The sequence below is a fragment of the Pezoporus wallicus genome, unplaced genomic scaffold (assembly GCF_028554395.1).
Source record: "Pezoporus wallicus isolate ANWC-B61680 ecotype Strahan unplaced genomic scaffold, APGP_CSIRO_Pwel_v1 contig_5767, whole genome shotgun sequence".
Classification (NCBI taxonomy): domain Eukaryota; kingdom Metazoa; phylum Chordata; class Aves; order Psittaciformes; family Psittacidae; genus Pezoporus; species Pezoporus wallicus.
In genome coordinates this window covers 10098947-10109662 of record NW_026640599.1, presented here as the reverse complement: position 1 = coordinate 10109662, position 10716 = coordinate 10098947, and the positions used below count along the sequence as shown (strand labels likewise).

The window sequence follows — 10716 nt, the reverse complement described above, 5'->3', positions numbered from 1 at the left end:
TAACAAAATTAATGAAATTTTATTGGCAAAATCAAATGGAATGTGACCTATGTAATTCAACAGGAGCGAGCCTCAGTTTAGTTTATCAAAATACTTCAGTTTTCCAGCTGGATCTGGAATTATCTGTGTAAGAAAGAAAGTGAAAATGTTAGTCAAAAACCAAAACCATGCAAACACAACAAACCATAAAACCAAAACAGCATCATATTTCATAACATGATATTAAGGCCAACTCACAAGCAACACTGGAGAGTAATTTATCAGCTGACTTGATACTAGATTACTCTTTACTTCTGAAGATACTTGAAAGCAGAAAGATTTAACTGATTGGGGGAAGAGAGAGTGCAGCCTACCAAAGGAAGAATTCTGGCAGTTGGGAGCACATACATGTATGTTCCTTGCCCCCAAAGCAAGATTTTAATCAATTAACGTCTGTAATCAGCAGTCTTAGGATTTACTTACAGTTCTTCCCTTGGCCACCACACTCTCATGGCTTCCTCTGGTTTGATCTAATTAAATCAAACACATTTAGAAGGCATGGCTACATCTTTGAGACAGGCTTTTTGAACTACTTTGCTACTTAGATTATCTGCATCTTTTGCACAGAGGAGAAAGAGAATGCTTATGTATTGTTCTAGATTTTTAAACTGATAGTACTAAAGCTGTTAATCTCAGCATTCTTAGACTGTTTTTTTAAAAATATGTTAATATTGTATTATTTAGGTGATCCATGGTTATGGAGGGCCTAACTTCCCAGTGCCAAAATGTTTGTTATGCCAGCCAACCCTCTTTCATCTTATAGTCTTAATATCCAGTTTCTCTCAGTATGCTCCTCCTCTAGCTTGAAAGAGGTGATTCCTAGCCTCCAGTTATCCCAGGAAGTACTCCAGCAAAGAAACACAGTTTTTAACATTCCGGTGTTTTTACTATCAATCAGTTACAACGATGGCTACTCTGCCTAGAGGCTGTTGGGACCTGCTTTTGATTGAGACAGCTCTTAAACAACAACTCTTTGTCATCACCAAATGGTTCAGAAGAAAGCCACATGCTCAAATAAATGACAGTGAGCTCATCTGAACTAGGCAGCTCAGCCCTCTAGTGAAAGTTTCATTATTCTGCTGAGGCTTGATGAAAGCCACAGAACACAAACACCTTAAATGGGTGTTTATCTGAACCCTCACTTTTCTCCTTGTCCTCTTACATGTAGGCGAACAGTAGCAAAGGAGGAAGAGCTGTTGTGCAGCAAAGCAGTGCTCTCTGCTGGAGCTCTAATGGCGCACTGGCTCTGTCAGATACTACAGCAGCCTGGGACCTTGTGTCTTTCTTTTTTTGGGTAGTGCCTAGGATCCACAGTAAGACCTGACAGAACCAACAACTGATACGGACAAAACCTGAGAAGGCAGGACAGACTCGAGAGTTTCCAACTTCTTCCATCAGGTGTTAACAGGAAACAAGTTCTTGAGCACAAACTCATTGCTGCTTAAGAAAGTTCTGTTCACGTGGGGAATTGAAACAACTGGAATAAGTCTAGTGTGAGGGAAATTATAATTCTACACTAGACATAATTGAGCTTCTAATGAAATCGGTAGTAATCCGAAAGCTGTAACTGTAACAATGTGAGTTTACTTGTATCATCTAACTGAAAGTTGCAAAGATTTTGGATTTAGCTATAGTGGAAATAATAATTGAGTGGTTTTTAGTAGTATATGCATTTAAATATAATCAGTGACTTACAGTTTCACTGCCAGGTTTCCAACCAGCAGGGCAAACTGGAAAAGAAAAAGGACAAAGTTAGTAAAAGTATATTTACATACACTTTTGCACACTTGATATTCTCTTTCTGAACTTGAAGTAAAAGAGCATGCAGGCATCACATGTAAATATATGTAACTAATAAATATGCATTTTTCTTTATACATGGGATGGTGGTGTAACAGTTTATGCCTGATACCACCTACCACTCCTGTTAACTGGGAACTGCCTATCTCTGGATGGATATCTATGCCTTCGTTTAATTCTCATGCCCTTCTAGACAAAGTGCTGGCAAAGCAGTATCTGAGAATGAGCCCCTATTCTAGTAGAAACAAAAGTTTCTTAATGAAATTCAGGTGACTACACAGAGACCTACATTCCTTGAAAACCAATGCTAGGGGAACTTTTTAACAAAGAAATCAGTTCAAAGATTCCACAAGAGATCGAGTGATTTTATTTGAAGCCTTGCTCAGAAGTAAAGGGGTTAGAGGGTGCAGTTAACACGCAGTTAACTGTGACCACCTGTACAGTTGCACATTCTGGAGTGAAGCTCTTTTCTGTTCAGAGCTCTCCCTCTGAGGCTTTACCCTAGTGAGTTATGCCATATTACACTGCTTTTCAGGTGTGCTGTCAGACAAAATGCCACAAATGCAGTTAGGAGAAAGAGTTCTCCACAATTCCTATTCTGTGCAAAGAATCCAATAAAGTGTCTAGGGAGGCTATTCTCATCATTACTGCAAAAGCTGGAAAAAAATGTGCTGCTCTGGAGATTGATATTCTGTAAGACAACTTTGTAACTCAATGAGGCTGAATTTCCTTTGTGAACTGCATGTAGCCTAAGTATCATCATATATCTTTTTAAGTCTGTACAGGAAAGCATAATAATGATTTTGTACCTTCACATAAAGGTACTTTCAAATGCTGGGTGAAATTGAGTTGAAATAGAAGATAAGCTGCTGAACATGTGTATTAACATTTAAATAAATCTTTAAATAAATTAATGTGTTTCTTAAACACAGTATTTAAAGGAATGTGAAAAGTTCACCTTATGCTTGAACTGGGGGAATATGAATTCTTGAAGCAAAGTAATGATCTGAAGTGAAAGCTGCTTTGTCAGGGGAAGATAATCACATAGCACTTGTAAAGAAAATACAAGTAATGGCGGTCTAACTTCCACAGTATCAGCATGTATCTTGATGTGAATCACTCTCAATTACCTGTCACAGATCCTCAGTAAATGACACAGGACAAGAATGGCCTGCATCTCAATTACTGTAGTATGCTAAATGTACTGAAATATTTGGCCTGATTCTTCATGGCCTCATGTTTTGTGCAGGTTTATGCTTGTGACAGATGGTACATAAGGACTTAATTCAGATTAAGGAATGCTTTATGTACTGCATTCTCATGAATGTGAGGCACAGTGTGAATTACTATTCTAGAAACTACCTCTGGAGATATTGGGTCCTTGTAGCAGGGCAATCAAACCACTTCACTCAGTGCATGAGACTAGTCTCTAATGCTACCAAGTACCTTTCTTCCAAAAAGCTACAAATACAGCTTGCAGTATAAGTAAAACAATCTTCAACATGAACGTATCTGAAAGAGTACCTTCTCCATGTTTGTCTGTGTACTGGAATGCTTGTACTAAACGAAGTGTTTCATCCACTGATCTCCCAACAGGAAGGTCATTCATCGTGATCTGTCGAAGGATTCTCTTATCGTCAACAATGAAAAGGCCTCTGTGAAAACAGTTTTTTCTGTGTGTTAGGAAACAGAACTAATTACAGTGTTGTGTTTATTTTATATCTGCTGAACAGGAGGAATTTGATCTCTGCAAACACCATACAGTGCCCAACACGTTAGAATGCTAGTAACCTACTATTATTTTATGTGGGATATCAGATGACACAAGCTGCAGATAAGTTAAAACCAAAATAGGCTACTTCTCTGCAGTACCTAAAACTATGCTTTGACAGGCCCTGCCAGGGGATGTTGCAGATGCTATGATGTTACGGGGATCCCAAAAGCAACTAATCAAGTTTATGAAAGATACATCTCTTGAAGCCATTAGTTACCTTTAGTCTTGATTCCACTTGGACTTGGGAGGGCTCTGAGTAACTGCAGTTCTGGGGAATTCTGTTTGCCCTGCCCTAGATATCCACTGATGTTAATGGCTGCTAAACAGGCTATTAACCTCAGCCCCTCTTCTGACTCATTATAACCTTTATTTTTTGTGTTCTTCAATGTTTATTTTGTCTCTTGGCATGAATCCTCAAGTAAAACCTGCTCTCAAAGACTTTAAAATTTTTTTTTTTTTTAAATATAAAATAGTAAGTACTACCCTAGGAAAAAAAAACCAAACCCCCAAAAATAACTCTAACCAAGTGAAATACCTAAGCGCATGTCCTTGATCTTCCAGATATACTCCATAATCTTTTGAAATCTGGTGCGTCAAATCTGAAAGAAGTGGAATCTTCATAGGTCCAAGTCCTCCTTGTTTTCGGGGAGTATTAATCCTTTGAAGGAAATGAGATACAGATGTATTTCTCATGAAGATTTATATTCCCTACACAAAGTTACAAGTCACAAACCAGAGCAGCACAGACAGAAGGACTTAATACAAGTGACATTTTTATTCTGCACACAGAGATGAATACTATTTATGGTTTGAGAAAAATGTTCAGTAGATTTTTTTGCCATATCCATTAATAACAACTTCTTTCTTATCAGTCATAGGTCCTTTATACTAATGTGCTCATGAATTTGGTCAGTGTAATGCACTGACAGATACTTGTATTCTTACCTCTTTTTTTGTGTATTCATAGTATTTTTTGGACTGAGACATAATATATTTCAAGTAACATACTGAACAAGCTTCAAAGATAAAGGCACTTTCATGGACTAGGGTTAAAAATTTTTACCACTGAAAAATATTTTAAACATCAGTATAAGTAGCATCATGCTTTTACTCATTATGATATACCTACATAGGCTAAATATCTGCAATAATGTTCTTCAGCTAAGATGGACTCATGGATAATTTTTACTGAAAGACAAGGATAAGATACATACCATGCTAAGTGAGTGAACTTTGAGTCCACAGAACATGCTACTACTTCGGTGTTTATTGCTCTGAATTCTTCGATTCTGTCACTGAAGGCGATTATCTCAGTTGGACACACAAATGTACTAGATAATGTAAGATAAGATAAACTCAGAATTTCATGAAGCATCCAGTAAGTTCTCTGTTTAACTTAAAATGGTGGATTTATCATAAATGATTTCAGCTTTTGCTTGAATGCTGCCTGACAAATCTTCCAGCCTCAGACTCTAGCTTAGCTGTATAAATGATTTGTTACTGAAGATTATAAAGCTACAGTTAGCTTACAGTCTGGGTTCATGTGTTTTTACAGTTACTTGCCTTTAGACTTTGTGAATATTAAGTGGCTGAATTTAAGCACAATAAGCCCTTTTTTTTTTTCCCCAGAGGCCCATACTGTAATTTGTTGTTACTGTGCTTGTCTGCAAGTTTTAACTATTTTGACTTGAACTTTTTCCACTACAGAAGAAATAGAGTAGTAAAGATCACAATATCTAGGGCCTTGAAGCCAAGGGCGAAGAGGTGGGTTATTTCCTTTGTAATATTAAGGTAGTTATGCATCTCTGTCCTCTTCATTTTGTGGAAAAGAATGGGATTGTTTGGTAGAAAGCAGAGATGCTTTTACCCAACCAGGGAAGTTACTGAATTCTAAATAAAGAAAGGTAACGTTAAGTGTTCTTAGGATTTTATGGGATGAGCTTAAAGGGAAAATGCCATCTCTTGGATACATCCCCCAGTATAGATGGGATGCTGTCTCCTATTTGCAGCAGTGATTTACAGCAGCATACAGAATTACTGGCTGCCTGATGGGTATTACAGAATGAAGGTTATTTTTTTATGCGGAGACACAAATTAGTGGAGACAGTTATTAGGACAAAGATTGTGTTACAATTTTACCAATGCATGATGAAAACACAAATGCAAAGAATATATTTTCTTCCATCACTTTCTTTTCCCCCAAGCCCTTACCAAAGTAAAAAACAAGACCCACAAAGAAAAGAATAATTAATGAACTACAAGTCTAGCGTAGCTGCATTCAGTCTTGGTATGTTGACAGTGGACTGACTTACAAGTCAAGAGGATAGAAGAAGAAGACAAGATATTTTCCTTCATAATCCGTTAATTTCAGCTCTTTAAACTCTCCATTAATGACTGCTGTTCCTTCCCAGTAAGGTGCTGGTTTAGAGACTGAAATATGAAGAACATTCATTTAAAAGATAGAATCCAAAGCATGTGTTCAAAGCTGTGCATTAGATAGCATGTGTGCAAGGACAACCATTACTCCCCTTCCTGCTTGAAAACAACCTACTGTACACAGTTACAAAATGAAACTGCCTTACTGCTTGAGACGGAGGTTACAGGATGAAGAAATGTAGGTTTCAGTACACGTGGAAAGTAAATAATTTGGCCAACTAGTGCTTATACTTGGGCCTTGTGAATCACTAACCAAGGCCACACAAACCTTATCTGAGCATACTGAACAAACCATGTGTGTGCATGACCAGGTCACAGCAGTACACCTGTTAGACTGAAGAGGAAGCTGTTGAACATTTCAAGAACCTTAACTATTTTGTTATGGATAGCTGTTGTGAACCGAAAGCGTAAAAGCATAAAATGGTTCAAATTCAATTTGCTGCTTTTTAACTATGAAAAACTACTTGGAGTTCAAGTTCACAAAAAAATACATGCAGCATCTTTAGAGATAAATGTCTAAAAATGCAGTATATATTTATTAAATTAAAACTCTCAAGTAAATTGTAACTTGAACATAGTTGTGTTTTTAAAAAATCCAATTAAAACACACGAAGTATATTTGCTAGTCCTATCAAAATGGATTAACCTTGAATTTAAAATACTAAAAAAGTTTTCTGCCAGGTGCTATTTTCACAGTAATCACAGAATGGTTGAGGCTGGAAGGGACCACCAGTGGTCATCTAGTCCAGCTTCCCTGTTCAAGCAGGGTCACCTAGAGCACATTGGTCAGGACTGTGTTCAGATGGTTCTTGAATATCTCCAGGGGAGGAGACCCCACAACCTCCCTGGCCAATCTATTCCAATGCTTAGTCACCCTCACAGTAAAGAAGTTCTTCCTCATGTCCAGGTGGAACTTCCTGTGTTTTAGTTCATGCCTGTTGCCTCTTGTCGCATTGCCTGGCACCACTGAGAAGGGTCTGACCCTGTCCTTTTGACACCCTCCCTTCAGATACTTATTCACATTGATCAGATCCCCCGAGTCTTCTCTGCTCCAGGCTGAACAGGCCCAGCTCCCTCAGCCTTTCCTCGTATGAGAGATGCTCCAGACCCTTAGTCATTCTGGTAGCCCTTCACTGGACTTGCTGCAGGAGCTCCACGTCTCTCTTGTCCTGAGAAGCCCAGGACTGGACACAGTACTCAAGGTGGGGCCTTACCATGGCTGAGTAGAGAGGGAGTATTACCTCCCTTGACCTGCTGGCACTGCTCTTCCTAAGGATACCGCTGGCCTTCTTGGCCACAAGGGCACATTGCTGCTGGCTCATGGACAAGTTCTTGTCCACCAGGACCCCCAGGTTGCTCTCCAGCAGCTCACCCCCCAGCCTGCTGTGGGTTACTCCTCCCTGGGTGCAGGACCCTGCCCTTGCCTTTGTTGAATTTCGAAAGGTTCCTCTCTGCCCACCCCTGCAGCCTGTCCAGATCCCCCTGAACGACAGCACAGCTCTGGGGGCAGCCACTCCTCACAGCTTTGTATCATCAGCAAACTTGCTGAGAAGTCCCTCTATCCCCTCGCCCAAGTCACTGACGAGCAAGTCAATACTGGACCCAGTAGTGGCCCTTAGGGGACACGGCTAGTTACAGGTCGCCAATTAGAATCTGTGCCACTGATCACAACCCTTGAGACCTGTCATTCCTCAGCTCTCAATCCACCTCACCATGCACTTGTCCAGCCCACAGTTCCTGAACTTGCCTATGAGGATGTCATGGGAGATGGTGCCGAAAGCCTTGCTGAAGTCCAGATAGGCAACATCCACTGCTCTCCCCTCATCTATCCAGCCAGAAGGAACAGAACCATCAATAGAAGGCTGATTGGTTAAGTGTGATTTCTGTTTGGTGAACCTATGCTGACTAATCCTGATCACCTTCTGGCTGGCTTGTAGTTCCCAGGGTCCTCCTTCCTGCCCTTTATGAAGACTGGAGTGGCATTTGTTTCCTCAACGAAGTAATGTGAATTCTGAGAAAAAGGACAGGGTATGCTGGAGATACAAGGTGATGTGAATGCACTTGTGATGTCAAGGACATTGACATACAGCTCTAGGAAATTAGGGAAACGCTGCTGAGAAAAATATATGGAATCTTTATTATCTGGATGATGACTGCATTGTTTGGCTTGCCTTTTCTTAGTACGTCCCACAGCTGTAAAATATAGTGAGGATGTATAACAAGGACTGCAAAACCCACCCCAAATCATCAGACTGATGGTGCCTGTGACGCAGAAGACAGTCAAGTCAGTCGTCTTTGGCTTCACTCAATACAACCCACAAGGGATGCAGCAATACAAGTACAGAGGGTCAGCAGTTATGACTGACTGACAAATTCAGTTCACATTTTTGAAGAAAGTATCTTAATCTCTCATGCCTTCTGCAGAATTATTTCTGATCAGATATCAGGCCCTGGACTTCTAATATTTTATTGAGCCGTTGCACATATGGGACTATTTTCTAGTGAAAGCAATGATTGATCTCCAAGTTATTTCAAGCTTTAAAAAAATGTTTCAAATACATTGCTCCTTACGAAATTGTGACACCCCAAATCTAATCTCTTTGTAACAAAATGTTCTCTTCAACTGACCTTCAGATTAGGAGGGAGAAGGAAAAGAAACTAAATAAAATACCTTGTATCTTGACCCCTTTGTCAGTTAAGGGGATTTTGAGGAGGTTAAAAACACTTGTCTGAGATGCTATTACAGAGCACCCTCCACAGAGGGTGGAGAATACAAACAGTATTGGTTACAAATATCTTGGCTGTGTTTCTTTCATAGTATCTGTTTGCAAACATTTAAAATGAAAGTTAGGCCATGGCTCAGCAGAACCAGTAAATTCCTACAGCAAGGATTGTTTCTATGTGACTTCTCTCTACTCTGTGTTCTGCAGAATGGGACTTTTGGAGAGCATCTGAACACGGGAACTCAGATAACGCCTCTGAGCATCTCGCTGTGCCTCCATTGAAGATGTTTGCACCTAGCTCTGCCATAAAGTATTTAAACAACAAGAGAGGTTAGGCACAAAGGCAAGCGACAAACCAAGCCCAGTAATAACCCGCAAGCGTTACGAGAGGTGACTGTTCGGTATTTCTAATCACAGTGCGAGCACAAAACACTCCTGTATATTGCTTAAAGCGCTTCCCTTAGCTCAGTCGCTGTTTGTGGAATCCCACACCGTGCTAAATGTCCGTGAAACAGTAAACTCGCTGACAGTACACCACGATAAAAACATGGGACTGGAAGGGGGTGTGAACCGTCCCTCCCCTCCGAGGCCTCCTGGGGGGCAGCACGCTCACTGCTACGGCCAGCAGCCGACGTGGGGAAGGGAAAGAAAGGGAAGGGAAAGGAGAAGAAGAGATCTGAGCGCCGCGGGGGCCACCCGCAACCAAACCGCTATGGTCCCCAGGCAGGGAGGCCTTGCAGGGCCAGAGTCTGCTCTCGTTGGAGACAGCGCGCAGCGCTGCCAGGCCGCCGGCTGCCGGGGAACAGCCTCGCCACCGGGGGACCCCGAGGGACCCCCGGAGGAAGGAGGGGACAGGACGGTGTGTGTGTGAAATGGCCGCCACCCCTCCTGACGTGGCGCTGCCCCTCTTCCTCAGCCCACGGCGCACTGCGGACACCTCCCGCCAGCCCCGGCCCCTCAGAGCTACAAAGGGCCCCCCTTCGGCTCCCCCCGCCCGGCAGCCCCAGCCCCGCCCGGCACTTACTCTTGGCCTGGCTGAGGTGCAGCGAATGGTCGGTGACGGGCACACGAGCCGCCTCCCCGGGGTAGACCTGCCCGCCCGCGTAATAATGACACTGCTCGTCCCCACGCTGCCGCGCCGACTCCGCCGCCTCGCCTCCTCCCGCCGCTGCCACCGCCAGCAGGAGCAGCCACACCGCGGAGCGCCGGGCGCTGGCTCCGCCACCCGCCCGCAGCGGCCGCCGCGCCGCCTCCATGGTCCGCCGAGCGAGTGCACGTCCCCGCGGCGGCGGCGGGGAGGAGCTTGGCCGGCCCGCTCGCACACGCTCCCGGTCTCACGGAGGGAGGGGTGGAAACCCGAGGCCGACGCCTTCCCCCCAACCCCACACAGCCACACAGCTCCCCGCCCTGGGCTCTGCCTCTCGGTGGGGCCGAGCGCTGCCTGGAGTCCGGGGCCCCGGCGGGGCTACGTTCTAGTGGAGGAAAAGGGCAATCGCATACGTGTGTAGGGAAAAAGAGAGAAGAAAAAGGCACGTGTATGTGGAGAGCGAGCGTGCGTGTCGCGCAGTGCCGGCGGCTGCCGAAGGGAACTGCTGCCTCTATGTGAGGTTTCCCATCTGGTATCTCTGTTACCTGTGTCAGGGAGGGCGCTGTGTACCAAGTATCTACCAAGTGTATCAGTTAAATTGCAACGGGGATCCTTGAAAATTCAGACACCAAAGGGCTGGAGATACCCTTGACCTTTCGTGCTTGGAGCACTGTGGATGCCACCATCTGGGAAAACTGGTGGTTCCAGGCTAATCGTGTCAGGTGCTTAACAGAGGAACATCTGCATTGCGCCCTGTCTCTGCAGGTGGGCTGTGATAAACGTACTTTCAGGCTGGCAAGGTCCCCATGCCAGAATGGACAGTACCATTTCTCTCTTTTAAAAACGATACAGAACAG

At 43.2% G+C, this 10716-nt stretch overlaps 1 protein-coding gene across 2 annotated transcripts; it reads right to left on the bottom strand.

Moving 5' to 3' along the window:
- PRDX4 (peroxiredoxin 4) lies at positions 1-10082 on the bottom strand. Of its 2 annotated transcripts, XM_057419545.1 has the most exons (8): positions 9797-10082; positions 5926-6043; positions 4828-4944; positions 4149-4271; positions 3364-3494; positions 1735-1769; positions 463-509; positions 1-123 (listed from the first exon to the last, which is right to left on the bottom strand). In XM_057419545.1, exons 1-8 carry the CDS (start codon positions 10026-10028, stop codon positions 120-122), a joined length of 807 nt encoding a protein of 268 aa, XP_057275528.1. In that variant the 5' UTR covers positions 10029-10082; the 3' UTR covers positions 1-119. The 2 variants fall into 2 exon arrangements, with proteins under 2 accessions (XP_057275528.1, XP_057275527.1); XM_057419544.1 differs by lacking the exon at positions 463-509.
- Positions 10083-10716: the final 634 nt, after the last annotated feature.